A 16,441-nucleotide genomic window follows, 5' to 3' on the forward strand; every position below is an offset into this window, starting at 1 on the left:
TGGGGGAAAATTTCAAAAATATCTTATAGTTTTTTTTAAATCACGTATCCCCTTATGGTTAATTTTTTTTTTATCATTAGCCCCTCCTATGATTTTTTTATCCAATGCACCTTCTAACTCTGTTAAAAATTAAATTAAATTATCCATTTTATCCTCACAAAAAAAATCATTATAAAAATAAGAATTTTATACTGCAATGTTATTCTTTTTTAATCAAACTATTATTGTTTTCTAAAATTTATACCAACCTATAAAAAAAAATTTCATCGTGTGATGTTCAGAGAAAAATTACAATGAAAGTTGCAAGTTAGCAACTAATTTGAAATCTTCCAATAGACAATATTCACAATATTGTTGCAAGAATAAATGCTTAACTTATAACTATTATTTTTCTTACAAATTTATATATCTTTAATAAAATTGACTTGACTTGAGTTTGATTAATATCATAAATTTAATATTTAAAATTAAAGATTATTTAAGTAACCAATTTAGAGAAAGGTTATACTTATCGCTAATTAAGTTTATCACTTCTTACTATTAAATTTTAACCGTTGATTTTCGCAATCTAATGATTATAAATTATTGGATAACACTTATTAATTAATTATTAATTTTGAATAAATTATAACCGTCAGATTGACAAAAATTAACGGTTAAAAGTTTATGGTAAGAAGTGATAAATTTAATTGGTGATATGAGCTAAAGATAGATAACAAAGAAAATAAAAATGTTGAAAAAAAATACTAATACATTAAGAAGTAGATTGGTTTATTAATGTAGAGTACTCATCAACATTACCTTCAAAACTATGAGCAATACTCATCGACGAAAAGCAAATTGACCATAAAATATAAAAATCTAGAAAATTTCAAATAAATGAGGAGTCAATTGAATTATAATAAAAAGAGTTCAATTTAAGTTAAATTTTATATTATGATGGAGTTAAGGGTTTGAACATGTAACATATGTTTGATTATTTGCCTTAATATTATAATAAATTAACAATATATAATTTATTGTGAAGTTGGATAAAAAAACAATTTTTATAAATTGGATTTTTTGACTTCTTTGTCTATTATTAATTAAAAAATAATCACTTTATTCCTGTTCCAAAATTATATACAAATCTAACCTTTTTTGATCGATTACAAAAACACTTAAACGATTAAGTGTGAAAAATAAAAATTATAATCGATTACTCAACATTTTTAATCGATTAACTTTTGTATCTCAGCCTTCTCCAATGTTTCTTTCCACTCTCCTCCTGTCTTCTCTCTTGCAGCACCTGCAATGGTCCTCAGTGCCACCGACCCAAACAACGTCAAAATCCTCAACGACTTCAGAAATGAGTTGAATAACCCGGAGCTGCTTCCATGGCGTGAAGATGGTGGAGACTCATGTGGAACCCTTCTTTGGGATTACATATTCTATGATGGAAACATAGTTTTACATATTCAAGTTAAGAACTTGAACAGAACAGAAGGAAAGGAATTACATAGTATATTCCACATTTTTTTTTGGATTATTGTTATTACGTTGCATGTGCGCACAGTGTTGTGACTAACTATGTAGCACCGATACGACACGCGACACGTGACACGACACGACACGACATTCTGACACGTCAATCCTAAAAAATTATGGATTTTGACACGTTGGGACACGTTTTAATATTAAATAATATTTTTAATTTATATAGTGTATTTTTCATTTAATATTTAATAATTTAACAAAAAAATAAAACTAAATTAATAATACCCATAAACACGTTATAAAGATGAAAGCTTTAATAAAAAAATAAGAATTGGGATGAGAGAGATATATAATAATATCAGATAGAGAGATCAAATCATATTAGAGAGAGATCAGAGAGAAGAAGATACAACAAGAGCGTGATAGGAATTGACAATAATGATGCTGAGATGATCTCTTATCTACTTAAGAGGAAAAAAGACAAAAAGATAAAATTGATATGATCAGGTGGAAGCTTTATTAATATATTTTAACTTTTTAAAAAAATAATTTTTTTTAAAAAAATTAAAAAAAAAAAAAAATTACGAAAATGCCATTTGACCGTGTCGGACAGAGTCAAATTCGCGTGTCGGAATGGTCAACGTGTCGGAAAAAGTCAACTGCGTGTCTGATACCGTGCAGAGCGTGTCGCCATGTCGGAGCGTGTCGAACCCGACTCTTCATGTTTTTACAAGTGTCTGTGCTTCTTGGTGACTAATACAGTAATACCTAGAGCCGACAAAATGAGTTTGGCTCGACTGACCGAGATAGATAAGTGTACAATAGATTCGGAATAGTGAGCCCATCAGTCAAACGGGACGAGGCAAACTGAATTTTTCAATCCACTTTCAAAAGTGAGATATGGCAGATTCGCTCATTTTTTGACGAGTTGATGGCGGGCTCGACCCGTCCACATTACCACCTCTAATAATACCATGACTTTCTTTGTGCTTTTGTCACTCTTTCTACGAAGCTGGTTTTCCCTATTTTTTATATATATTTTTTCCTTTTTTGTGTTTGTTTGCCATGGGCAAAGGGAGATGAACAGACGAAAAGAAAGAATAGGCTTTGAGAATTGAGATCACCTTTAATATAAAGAAGATAAATTATATGAAAAAAGGAAAGAATATGTTTGGGTTGGATGGAGTCTACATAATGGAAAGAATGTTGAGATGTGTGTATAGCGGCCATTACAACATCTCCATATAGAATTTTATTTCATAAAAATAAAACAAAAAGAAGATAAAGAGGAATGACAGAATATAGTGCACCTTCAATGGAGCAAAAGACGTAATGACTACTGACTAGGGACTCTGTCGTGTCAGGGCACTGGCGTTGGAACCCCTCTTTGGGATTACATAAATGCTGAGTAGTCGATTATAATATATTTTTTTGTACAATTAATTGATAAAGTGTTTTTGGTATATAGTTTTGGAACAAGAGTAAAGTAGTAATTTTTTAATTAATAAAGGGTAGAAAATAAAAAAAAAACCCAAGAAATTGTAAAAGGTGAGAAGGAATACAATAATAGATAATTTGATAGTGATTCTTTTTATATGGGCAAAATAAATAGTCTCATTTAATTTTTAAGTGTTAGAAAATGGACAGGATGGAAAAAATCATAGAAATAAATGATTAAAAAAAACATAAAGAGATTAAATGATTCTAAGAGAAACCATAAGAGATTTTTTTGAACTTTTCCCTTTTATCTATTATATTAGACCATACTCCAAAATAAAAGTAAACAATAGAAATCACATAGGCTATTTTGAAAGGAGTGACCCAAAGAAATCAAGCATAAAAACTAAAAAGGTCCTAAAAAAAAATTATATATATATATATATATGGAAAATCATTTGGTAATGTTACATAAAATGTACTCTTGCTTCCTGCACATAGATCGATATTCGTGCATCACTTTTTTATTTTTTGTTTTTTATAAAAACTAGTGGGATCCACTTGCATTGTGAGAGTGGCATGATGAAAGCTTTATCATATGACATAATATCCATAAACTCCTATATATATATATATATATATATATAGTTAAGATCATTTTACACCAGTATAAGTTACACTCTCAATCTTGATCATTGATCATTCTTATATCTAAGGACTCTAATTTTTTAGTAATGTGAACCATTGGATACAAGTGGATCAATACTCAAGATCGAGTGTAAGACTTCTAACTCTTATAATGGTGTAAGAATATCCTACTCCATATATATATTATGGAGGATCAACTTATACAATAATAAAAATTATAATCGTTAGAGGCACATTGATCAATGACTATAATTGGATATAAAACTTATTATTTTTATCCGATGTAAGTTGATCCTATTATGTGTGTGTGTGTGTGTGGATTCTGGCTTGTACAGAATGCAGAAAGGCACATAAAACTAAAGCAGAAGGTAAACAATGAGGAATTCTCACCAACAAAAATTTTCAATTGACACCCATCACCTGCTCATTTAGAAGTGATATTAGATGACATGAGTTGGAGCCAAAGTAAACAAGCAAACAATTTGTTCAATCTTGGTAGTGTTCTTCTGCTTGCTCACATTTGAGATGAAACACTCATGGATAAGATGTAAATAAATAATCAAACAATAACTACCAACTAATGCCTCATGACTCTGCTAAGCTCACAATTTTTATCACCACATTGAAGGCACATAAACTTGTTCTTTGAGATTCTGTGTAGCACTTTCAGTAGGTAAACCTCTAACTGCACCAATAGTCCATTGAGCTATAATTCCTGCTGCAACAGCAAAACGTAGTTGCCTCTCCAAAATATCTTGGTTTTCAAACATTTCTGGGCAAGTAGTTAGTTTTCTTAGAATAGCAGCAACAACAGCATCACCCGAACCAGTCCTATCACAAGTATATGGGGTTATGAGCACATCTTCAGTTCCAACCACAGACCCATCAAAAGAAGGGGTATAGTAGTGAATTCTAATTGTTCCATCAGTCACAAACAGGAATTTAAGTCCACCATGCCACAATGGTGAGATCTCCTCAGCAGTGTAATGGTAATACTCTCCTCGATCTTTGGTTTCTTCATAACTTGGAGCATAGTACTGTGGCCGATAGTTTCTCTTCCTCTCAAAAAATTCTTCATCTAGAAGGAATTCTAGCTCAGATCTTGAAACTTCAATGATGTTTGCTTCATTCCATGCTTTTCTGATAAGTTCTCTTGTCTCATCACGCGATCTCCACAGAGGTAATGGCAGATTTAAATCAAAAAATACAAGGCCACCGAACTTCTTAGACCACTTAATTGCTCTGAATAGAGTTGATTCCAATGAGGGGCATATTAGAACTTCTGAATTGAAATGGAAAATCCTAGCCTGCAGTAGTCCACACAAAAGAAGTCACAACAAATTCAGTTCACACTTCATACGGTGAACATGTGCAGGCAGAAGAGTCTTCCTCGTAACTAACAAATTATTACCATTGCCACCAATGTATATATACCACCTAACCTAAGAGAAAAAGTTACCCTGGCCTACAGGTTTTATAACATCAAAATGAAATGTGGGTTTGATTTAAGTGAAAACAGAAGCAATGGAAGGGGGGAAGATTCAAAATTGCCAATATATTCAAATATGATGCAAGATGTATTAATCTGCTGATCTTAACTTTCTTCTTAACAATTCCTTTTACTTTTACTCATACTAAGCACATCTTAATTTTACATCCATCCTCATAGCATCTTAACTAGAGGGCTAGCCTTGGAGCGCTAAGGTTACTCCTTTTAGCAAAAGGAAAGTCACGGGTTCAAGGCTGGGAAATAACCTCTTTACAAAAAATGCTAGGATAAGGCTGCAACCCTCACCCCCTACCCTCACAAGTAGGAAAGCCTTGTACATTAGGATTTGCCTTTTTACCCTCATAGCACCTTAACTGATGAAGCAATCCACCTAATAAATTCCATTACATCAAAATATTAACTGCTATGTTCATCACCTTTTCATCAACAAGGCAGCAGATTTAAAACAAAAAATGCTCAAAACAAACGCTTGGTACCTCCACACACACAATCGAAAAATTGTTCACTGCATTAACAAGTCCATACAAAGTTAACAAAAGCATGTTTGAGTCCTTGGAAAAATACAGCTGCAGTGTGAAAATCCATCAACCAAACAATCAGGAAATCTATATACCAAAGTTCATATCAAACTAATCCCCGCTGAAAACATTTAAGCTCAAAATTATCAAAGAAAACAAATCAAGTTTACAAAATCAATTTCACCCAAAAAAAAAAAAATATTTGCAGGAAAACTCCAATAAACCAAAGAGTTACAACTTCCAACCCAACTCAAAAGCAATTATCATTACCTTCCCACTAATCTTTAAGGTATTCATTCACAAATTAAACGAAATTGGTACCTCAATTTTTGGTTAAAACAAATTTTATAGTTGATTTAGGTTGACATGTGGTCATAACTCTAATCCAAACAACAATTTTCATTTACATATATACTTAAATAGCAACAAACAAACCTCTTTTAAAACAGAAAGGTTCAGTTCAGACCCATGAAGAGAATCCTCAGCAGAATATTTAACAGTTTCCATTCTCATCTTCCCATCTTCAAACTTAACCTTCATGTAAGTACAACCAGTTCTAAAACCAGAATCAAACTTAACACCCCTAGTCTGAACCTTCTCTTCGTTCATCTTCAAAACAAGTTCTTCTCCAAACTCGTCTTCACCAACCTTCCCCAAGAAGGCGGCGCGTCCACCGAGCCTCACATGTGCCACCGCCACGTTCGACGGAGGCCCGCCGGGGGCACGTGCGAACTCCGGCGGCTTCCATTGCAGCATCTTCCACTCCGAATATATGTCCGGGTCCATTGGGTACTGGTGCACCCGCACCGAAGGGAGAAACTCCTTCCGTACTGCGCCGAAGCAGCATATCAATGGAGGTTCCTGGTAAGGGAAATCTATGTCGTCGTCGTAGTCTTCGAGTTCTCCTTCTTCTTCCGGTGGTGTTGCGTTTTGGGGTTTCGAGGTGTCGTTTTGTGGAACCTGGGTTGTTGTTGTCGTTTCGGAAGGAGACGACACTGGCTTCTCCTTCTTCTTCCTGCCGCGTCGTTTTGGCGTTGGGGATTCGACGGTGGAGGCTTTGACTGCATTTGGGTTTGTGAATCTGGTTCGGGTTTGGGTCTTCCATGGATTTGAAGGGTGAAAGTTTCGAATTTGGAGGTGGCACGGTAGAAGAAGATGATGGATTGACGCCATTTGGTTTGGATCAATGGAAGGGTTTATGGTTATCCATTTTGGGCTTTTGCTTTCTGTATTGTTCTATCGGGTCATCGGGTATCATTATCCGAATCGGGTCGGAATAATGATAACCCGTTAGGGGAAAGATCGAGTACGGGGTTACTTATGTGGGATTCTGACCCAAGGGCCATTCTGAGCCGTTAGATGATGTTGTGTTAAGTTATGTTTTCGCAGAATCCTAGGATGATCTTTCTCGAAATTTCTTTCTTAAGAGAGTGGGTTTTTTCAGTTTCTAGTTTTGAGACTTCGTAGGTTCCATCTTCCTTTTTACTTTTTCTTTCTAACAGGTGAGAAACTCATCTCGTTTTTTGGTTTGGTTTTTATTTATGATTAAACTTCTGTTAGAGGAAGTTAGTGAAAAATTCAACCTTTCTGTTAATTTTTTTTGTCTCAGTGAGCATAGCAAGTTTGCAACCCGTTGACATCGTTTTTTTGTTTTTTTTTTTATTTGGGTGATTTTAGTTTTGTGGTTTTGGATAAAATTCGTTTTAACTGATATTATGTCCGTACTGTTGTTCTTATGAGTTGGTATTTTGGGGAAATTTACAATTTTATATGGTTTTGTGCATGTTGAGTTCGGGTTGTGCTATTGGTGTTCTGAGTGTTAAGAACCTCTGACTGTAGTTCACTGATTTGCTTCTGAGAAAACGAAAATTTTGTAAGCCACATTGTTTAGTGTCAGTGAAGAACCTTATGTGAATTGACTGGTCTGAGATGCTTGTTCCTTGATCTGTTTTACATGCTATATTCTAAAAAATAAGCCTTGTAAATCGTTCACACAAAAAAAAATGAACTTTTTATTCTTACATGGTTAGATTTTTGGATCAGTGATGTTACTGAGAAACTGCGTTATCTATCTGTAACTTCCTATAGGAATTGAAGATAACCAGAACTTACTGAGATCTCTTTGTTATCTTGCTGTATATAATTGTTAATCAGCAATGTCATGCAGCTTTTTTGCGGTGATTTTGTGGCATGGAGTATCCTGTACCATCGCATAGTAAGAATCATGTGCTTTGCGGTCATTTTAAGTTTGAAGAAGAGACAAAATTCGTTATCCTAAAATCTTTGCCCATATAGAGCTTGAAGTTCTGTTGTCTGGGCTCCTTATTGTTCACCATGATTTGGTTTTTTATGTATTTGTGCACTCTGTTTGTGATATGAGGTAATAATCTAGCCCCCCCCCCCCCCCCCTTCTGGCCATCTCATAGTGTGGTTTGTTTCTAAAGAATGGATATTTTTAAAGCCACTGTAATTGTTGCTCCAACCAGATTGGGAAGTTGTGATGCCCAAGAATAACAGCTTGCATTTGGTCAGACTTTTCTAAGTTCTTTGTAAAATGAGTATATGTTAGCAAGTAATTTACTATATAGTGTTTGAAGGTTGGTTTCGATGTAGGAGTATTTATGGATGTCCTTCTATTCTCTCTAATATTTTACATTCAATTGTTTGTATAGAACTGTAGTCTGTTATACTAGTTTGTGTTTGCATTCACATCTAGCGGAGTCTAGTCAGGATAGGCAAAATATGAGATGCATTGCACTCTCATATTTAAGGGCCATGTAGGATTGTAGAGGGAAGGAACATGTTGACATCATCTCTTTGTATTTTCTCCACAAAATTTTACATGCAATTGTTAATTGTGTGTACAATGTTACACTAAGCTTTTCATCTGCATATCCATCTAATTCTCTCAATCTTTTCTAACTTGTCGTTTGGATTCATTTGCCGCTGACTGTCATTAGTTTGGGATAAAGATATTGTTAGATATTGATATTTATCTAGCTAAGCCTAGTCAAGATACGCTAGTATGACATGCATTGCACTACTTAGATATGTTTGATTTTGGCTTTATTGATCGATATCCAATGGAACTAAAGCATTGGCAAAACCTTGTTTGCAGTTCAAGCCATGTAGACTGTTAGCTACCATCGATAATGACCTTAGGATTTGCTTGTGAGATGTTTATCTTTAGGTTGTGCATTGACATTGATATTTGAATTTCTCTAACTGATCTTCTGTGACAAAGACTGTAATTTGTGAAGCTTTTATCTGGGTCCTAAGATGCACACCTTTTGTATTTCTGGCAGAAGATGGGTTTCTGGACTTTGCTAGAAGCTTTTCTGCTCTTTGCAAATGCATTGGCAATATTGAATGAGGAGCGGTTCCTTGCTCCAAGAGGATGGACATTAGCAGAAATGACAGGACCTAGGAGGAATTCGCTTAAAGGGCAAGTGATAGGACTCATATATGCCTGTCAATTCTTGAGACTTCCCCTTATACTTCTCAATATGATCACTATTATAGTGAAACTGTTCAGTGGATAACTTGAATGTAACGACATTGAAGTTGTAAACTCTTTTGTGTGTATAATATGTAAATTTTGTGTTTTAAGCTTCCTGAATAGTTGACAATCTTGTAAAATTCAATTGAGGTATAATATGCAAATTCATCAGCTGTATCAGGATTGAATGTACCTTGATTATCATTCTCAATTCCCTTTGAATTTGTAATTTATTTTGGTTTATTAGCTTGTGAGACATTAGTAACTATGGAACATGGATTGTAAAATATATTAACCATTAGCAGCTTATTCGTGTCAATTGAAATATAAGTCACTAGAATTTGTACTCCAGAAAAACTGAGTTCTGCAATGAATGAAGTGGTAAGACTAAGATATGATAACTGGAATGGTACCAACCAAACATAGACAGTCAAGAAAAAAACCTGGCATATCAAAACATTCATTTGCCATTATGTTGTGTGTAATTGAATAAAATAACAGTCGACAAAATCTACAACATGGTCTAAAGTTCTTAACATTAACATCAAGAAGAAGAAAAGGAACCCAACAAACAGAAAGTTACTGAAATCTATAACTTCAAACAACATCCACCATGTTCATTCAACTGGTATCATAACCTCATTAGTCCTGAAAGCAGGTACTGTCCAAGGTGGGTTGTACCTAGCCAACAAGAAATCTCCAATAACCTTAAACCCATCACTCTCCAAACTAATCCTTAGCCTCTCAACCTTATCCCTCACCACTTCCTCTGTTGCCACTCCTCCAAACTTCACCACCCCATATTTCCTCTCACCCTCTTCTCTGATCACAACCCTCTCATCAATGGGCTTAGGAGCCTCCTCAGCTTTACCATACATGGCTGGCAAAATGAACTGCATAGTCACCATCTTATTCTTCCCTTCTTCACCATCACCACCACCACCCTTTGTCACAACTGGGGCTGTCATAGCAACCTTTTCACCAGAAACACTTGTGTCCTTCGTTATAACTGGCGCAGTCATGGCAATCTTTTCAGGCTTGGTGTTCTGGGGGTTCCCTAAAGCGCCAATATAATTGGCCAAAACCATGAAACCACCATCTTTGTTACCCTTGAACTGTGATGGTTCATATGTGACTTCAGCCACCACAGATGGTGCATACTTGCGGATTTCATATTCATGTGTGGATTTGATCACTTCAAATTTCGGTGTCTCAACACCAATCTTTCCAAATACCATGCCCATCACGGATTGAGAATGGAAAAGGTTAGGATGAGATTTAAGAGTTAGTAGTAAGCGATTTGGATGAGATGTTGAAGTGGCTTTCAATGCTATATATAAAGACATGGGAGTGATGGAAGCGTTTGTATTCTTGATTATCCTCAAAGGTGACATGTCTCTGTGTTTCTTTGAGAAGGCGTTAACAACTTTGGAATCTTGCACAGGAAATGAATGGTGCTGATTCTGCCATGCCGCCATGCATTTGTGGACACCATTCTTCCACGATCTTTTTTACTGCTTTTTCTGTTATAGTGTTTGTCTTTCTTTTTTTCGTTTTTCTTTTTATAACCTGAATTTGAATTAGTTTATTTATAATTTGTTTTAAATAACATAATTAAAATATTGTAAGGATTAATTTTTAATGGAAAAATAAAGAGAAACCATGCATCCACTAATTATTATTTTTTTAATTATTTATCTTCAAACTGTATACAAAATTTAATATAATATTTGAGATGAAATAATCTACTTTCTCATATATTTTTTAACTCTTCTTTTTTTAAGAAATTTTAGAAAAAAAAAATATATATATATATATATACCGGTATAAGAATATCCTACTTATATATATATAGGGTTTGATGTTTGTTATTTTAAATGACATAAGTTATATCATTTTAGGAAAAAGATAAACATAAGAAATGAAAATCATGGGAGAGAAAGTGTGTGATTTTTTTAATTTAAATTTTAAATAAAAATAATTTCTTGTGTCTGTCTCTCTTAAAATAACGTAATTTTATCTCATTTAAAATAAAAAATATTTTTCTCATATATATATATATATTGAAAAAAATATTTATCCTTTTAAATACAAAACTTATATCTTTTCAATGTGGGACTTACATCTATATTTTTTTATCAAGTGTCTCTCCTCTCCTTCGTCTATCTCTTTTTCTCACTCTACACACCTTTACTTCCTTTTATAACGATCAGAAAATAGACCATGACAAGCTCAAACCCTATTTCACTGCTGATCTTCGTGGAAAATAGGATCTCCACATATGAGTTGATTAAGAAATAAGTGGCGTTAAAGGATTCTTCGCTCAACTCTACCACCTATATTATGAGATGGCTCTACTCCATCTAATCGTCCGCAATGAATTATCAACTTATGTTCAAGAACTGGAGGAATTTAAAAATAAGTTCGGGTCCGAGCATGAGGTCTTGCAAAAGAAAGCGGAAGATGGTGGTGGTGTTGCGTTTTGGGGTTTCGAGGTGTCGTTTTGTGGAACCTGGGTTGTTGTTGTTGTCGTTTCGGAAGGAGACGACACTAGCTTCTCCTTCTTCTTCCTGCCGCGTCGTTTTGCCGTTGGGGATTCGACGGTGGAGGCTTTAACTGCATTTGGGTTTGTGAATCTGATTCGGGTTTGGGTCTTCCATGGATTTGAAGGGTGAAAGTTTCGAGCTTGGAGGTGGCACGGTAGAAGAAGATGATGGATTGACGCCATTTGGTTTGGATCAATGGAAGGGTTTCTGGTTATCCATTTTGGGCTTTTGCTTTCTGTATAGTTTCTATCGGGTCACCGGGTATCATTATCCGAATCGGGTCGGAAAAATGATGACCTGTTAGGGGAAAGATCGAGTACGGGGTTACTTATGTGGAATTCTGACCCAAGGGCCATTCTGAGCCGTTAGATGATGTTATGTTATGTTAAGTTAAGTTATGTTATGTGAAGTTCAAGAACCTGCCAAAGTATCCATCACTCAACAAGAGTATCAAAATTTCCTTGAAATGATAAGTTAATCCAAGATTGACAGTGTAACTGATGCTAACAACTATTCTCTATATTAAGCTCAAACAAAGCATGGTGCAACGTTCAATACCAATTCCTCTTGTAAGAATTTTAATCATTGGATAATCGATACAGAAGCTACAGATCATATATGTTCAGTAGGTTTATTCTTCTCTTCATTTAAGAAAAGTGAACTAGTTGCGATTATGTTGCTTAATAATCACAAAGTCGTTGCTAACTATTCATGCATCGTAATTTTGTTTGGATGTTTACAACTTAATGACACATTATATGTTTCTGAATTTCATATGAATTTGATCTCAGTTGCAAAGCTACTTTTATCAATTTCTTGTGAGCTCACCTTTCATGGTTGCATGTGTTCAATCAAATAGATAGCTTCGGGCCAAGTGAATAGTTCAGCTAAATTACATAGAGGTCTATTTGTGATGATGCTCAAAGGAAAACCAGCAAATAAGGAAGCAAGTGTTCAGAATAAATGTGCACTTAGCACTACAATTGATAGTTCTTTGTTATGGAACTATCATCTAGGACATATTTCGAATTAAGTTATGACTGATATGTGTAAGAAATTCCATTTTATCAGTTGTAATAAATCTAAGATGCCTTGTGATAATTGTCACTTTGCAAAATAGCGTAAACTGTCATTTAATAATAGTACCTGGATAAAATATCATTTTTGGTCCCTAACAAAAAATATGATCTTCACTTTAGTCCCTTACAAGAAAAAATTACTCAGTCGGTTCCTATAAAATTCAAAGCGGATTTATTTTAGTCCTTTTAAGGGACTAATGTGGGTCCTTTTTGAATTTGTGAGGGACCACGATTTCAACTAAATAGGTCCACTTTGAATTTGTTACGGACCTCGAGACTAATTATTTTTTGTAAGGGACTAAAGTGGGGACCGTGTTTTTTGTTAGGGACCAAAAATGGTATTTACTCTAGTACCGATGTTTCCTACAAGTCGTTCGAATTGATACATGCATACATATGTGGGCCATTTTCGTGTACTTTTGTTAATGGAGAGAGATATTTCTTAACGCTTATGGATGATTTTTCCAAATTCACTTGGGTAGTTTTGATGCAAAATAAAGGAGAAACAAGGTTGCACCTACGAATTTTTTTTACTATGGTTGAAAACCAATTTGATGCTTTTGCTAAAACCATTTGAAGTGACCATGGTGTTGAATTCATGATGGAACAATTTTATTCTAGCAAGGGCATTATACATCAAACCTTTTATGTTTATACTCCAAAACAAAACGGTGTGTAGAAAGGAAATATAAACATATCCTCAATGTTGCAAGAGCATTAATTTTCCAAGCCAAGGTTTTTCTCAAGTTATGGTCTTTTTGCATATTGCATGCGATCCACCTAATCAACAGGGTTAGCACATCAGTTCTTCATTGTAGAACCCTATTCAAAGTCCTTCATGGTACACCTCCCACATTTGCACATCTAAAAGTTTTTGGTTGTCTTTGTTATGCTAAAGCAATTCTTGTTGCACGTACCAAATTCTCCCCACTAGCACGCAAGTGTATTTTTCTGGGCTATAAAATGAGAACCAAAGGGTACTTTCTTTTTGATTTGTCTTCTCATCATATTTTTATTACACACAATATTATCTTTTATGAAACTTGCTTCCCATTTTCTACTAACCACAATAGTGCAGCCTAAGATGTCATTGTCAAACCCAACATACCTATATCTCCCCTTGATGATCTTGATCCCTTTTATCCAAACTTGCCATCACCACAACCTATGTCTGTAAGCCCAAACACAACCTCCAACCAAACACTACATGTTGATACTTCCAACCACACTTTTAAACCTCTCAATAATGACATAGACACAACAACCTCATCTCCTCCTCATCGCTCTCATTGTCAGCTGTAGGTGGCAATATGGATTGAACCCGACGGGTCAACCCGCCAAAACGGGGCGGGTTGGGTTACACTTTTCAACCCACCAACCTGCCCCGTTTAGTAGTGGGTCAAAATGGGTTGGTGGCGGGTCGGGTTGGCCCGCGGGTTAGTTTTTTTTTTTTACTATTAGGTAGTATTTTATTTGTCACTAAGCTTTTGTGATATATATTTTTTTTTATTTTAGTATTCCTCTAGAAAAATAAAGAAAAAAAAATTTACTTATGACAAAGATTATCCATATATAAAGGCAAAATTAAGTTTCTAAAAAATATCTGACTGAATATTAGTGTAACACCCTGTGTATACCCGGTAATGTTATCATACTATCGTATTAAGCTGCCCTTAATCAAAAATGCTTTTTCTTTTCAAATATCGCCTGTATGTAAATTGCAATAAGACATCTAACTGAAATACCTCAAAATATAGATATAGATGTGAGTATCTAAGTCACGGAATTACAACACATAATTCGGACAACATCCTGATACATTATTACCACTCCAAATAAAATAAGACATAAACGAGTCTATGTAGCATGGACAATCTCCATGCTCACCAAATCAACGACATCATCAACCAAGTCTCAACATAATAATCCGTAAACTGAAGCTAAAAGCATAAGACAGTAAATAGGATCCAGCATCAAACATAGCAGCATAAACATGCAACTTCTATCAACTAAGCTCTGGCCTTCTGCCACTAGAGGTCTCAACTCCCGCATTACCTGAACCTGAAATAAGCATTCCCCAAACGTGGGGTGAGATATCTAAACCAGAAATCTCAGTAAGTCAATGGGTCCTCAAGGATCTTCCACCCCAAACTCACTTACATGTGCAATATAAGTTCTAAAAGCAGTAATATCAATATCAGTTCCCAAAACTATGCAGTGCAATAGATATTCATGCCATGTGTGTCAATACTATTCTACTGGCCAGAGAAATGCAGGAATACGTCTATTACCCACACGTAGTACAAGGAACACCACTTGCACCTCACCCACAGCCTCACCATCTTGTATGTACCACATACTCAGGCTTACCGTATAGCTGGAACACCATATGCATATCATAAAGGCACTAGCATATAACAGCTCAACAGCATTTCCAAAACATCAAAAACATGTAACACAGCATGCATATAACCATACCCCCATGGGACATGGTGGAACCACAACATGGCTAAACCGAGGACACGAAAGCTTACATCGCAAGCTCACTATCCAATGCCAAGAGTCCACACAGCTCAAGTCCAACACACAGCAGATCACAATCTGATTTAGGACCAGCAAGCATATCAACATTCAAAGCTCATAAGCATAAGCATAAAGACTACATTTTCCTTTTACGATTTACGTCTTAAGGCTTCTCACAAGCCATAAGCCCTTAATGACTTGATTCTGACTTAGTTTGATAATTACAGAAGTTCAACTTCATCACTCTAGGGTCCACAAATCCCCAATAGCCTACTGTATGAACAGTGCAGCTACTGTTCTTCGAAATCCCAGAATATCCGGATATTCCTCGGGGACATATCCGGATATCTCTCTGGAAATATCCGGATATCCAGATCCCCATATCCGGATATCCATATCCGGATATTTCACGGGCAAATATCTGGATATTTCGCGACGGAATGCAGTTTCTGCATTTCGCGAAGATATCCCTTCAAGGTTCCATTTTTAACACTCAAACCGCTAAAGCATGCATCTTTACCCTGTTTTAAGTTCATACTCAGATCACTTACTCGCTTAACTTATTAAACATGCCAAGACATCAACTTTAAGCATTAAAACTCAAGAACAAAGGTTAGACAACTCACCCAAAGCTCAAACTCAGCAAAAGGGTGCTCTTGAAGCTCACTAAACACATGCAAAGGTGTTGTCCCTCAAGGTGCACGAAATGAGGTGAAAGGTTGATCCTTTGGACAACAAAAAGGCTCCATGAAACACAAGGTGCCAACACAAAAGCTCCCACATCCAACCAACCAAGGTCAGCCTCAAAACTGCTCACCACAGTGGCTGAACACTCCCCCCAAGATCACCCTTCACACTCACAAGACACTCACTCAAGTGTTTACAAGAGAAAATGTGAAGAATCAAGAAGGAAATGGCCTTGAACCTCAAGAATAGAAGAAGAAAGCCAAGGGCAGTGTTTCTGGTCAGCCTCCACAAAACCCACGTAGGAAAAATCTGGTTTCTAGGGTTTTGTGCCAATCATAAGGGTATTTATAGCCAATTAACCAATAAACACACAGTATTAACTTTAATTGCTACGTTTAGCATTTTAATCCCAAACTCAAGATTCTTAACCTACTCAATTTTACAAGAATTATCATATTTTTCTTATATTTTTCGGAGCACCTTTCTGGTACGCGCTTTTCATAGCCAGTACCAGTTTC

The 16,441-nt window shown here is 35.4% G+C and overlaps 3 protein-coding genes and 1 non-coding gene across 9 annotated transcripts; 2 read left to right on the plus strand and 2 right to left on the minus strand.

The window, feature by feature from the left end:
* Window positions 1–3,976: 3,976 nt before the first annotated feature.
* On the minus strand, window positions 3,977–6,943 carry LOC133283728 (fructokinase-like 1, chloroplastic). Its single transcript, XM_061480629.1, has 2 exons — window positions 6,025–6,943; window positions 3,977–4,868 (listed from the first exon to the last, which is right to left on the minus strand). The coding sequence occupies exons 1-2, from the start codon at window positions 6,760–6,762 to the stop codon at window positions 4,176–4,178; spliced, it is 1,431 nt and encodes a 476-aa protein (XP_061336613.1). The 5' UTR covers window positions 6,763–6,943; the 3' UTR covers window positions 3,977–4,175.
* Window positions 6,944–6,955: 12 nt separating this feature from the next.
* LOC133283729 (uncharacterized) lies at window positions 6,956–9,374 on the plus strand. Of its 6 annotated transcripts, none has more exons than XM_061480631.1 (2): window positions 6,956–7,091; window positions 8,895–9,365. In XM_061480631.1, the coding sequence occupies exon 2, from the start codon at window positions 8,898–8,900 to the stop codon at window positions 9,129–9,131; it is 234 nt and encodes a 77-aa protein (XP_061336615.1). In that variant the 5' UTR covers window positions 6,956–7,091; window positions 8,895–8,897; the 3' UTR covers window positions 9,132–9,365. The 6 variants fall into 6 exon arrangements, with proteins under 6 accessions (XP_061336615.1, XP_061336619.1, XP_061336614.1 ...); XM_061480635.1 differs by having other exon boundaries at window positions 7,024–7,091; window positions 8,898–9,373; XM_061480630.1 differs by lacking the exon at window positions 6,956–7,091 and adding an exon at window positions 7,100–7,804 and having other exon boundaries at window positions 8,895–9,371.
* LOC133283765 (small nucleolar RNA snoR27) lies at window positions 7,623–7,712 on the plus strand. The gene has a single exon (XR_009747827.1). It is a non-coding gene; the product is annotated as a small nucleolar RNA snoR27 (small nucleolar RNA).
* Window positions 9,375–9,512: 138 nt separating the features above from the next.
* Window positions 9,513–10,475, minus strand: LOC133283745 (heme-binding-like protein At3g10130, chloroplastic). Its single transcript, XM_061480656.1, has one exon. The coding sequence runs from the start codon at window positions 10,432–10,434 to the stop codon at window positions 9,706–9,708; it is 729 nt and encodes a 242-aa protein (XP_061336640.1). The 5' UTR covers window positions 10,435–10,475; the 3' UTR covers window positions 9,513–9,705.
* Window positions 10,476–16,441: the final 5,966 nt, after the last annotated feature.

Source organism: Gastrolobium bilobum, unplaced genomic scaffold (genome assembly GCF_033153095.1).
Source record: "Gastrolobium bilobum isolate Gb01-03AN ecotype WA unplaced genomic scaffold, APGP_CSIRO_Gbil_v1 utg1608, whole genome shotgun sequence".
Taxonomy (NCBI): Eukaryota; Viridiplantae; Streptophyta; class Magnoliopsida; order Fabales; family Fabaceae; genus Gastrolobium; species Gastrolobium bilobum.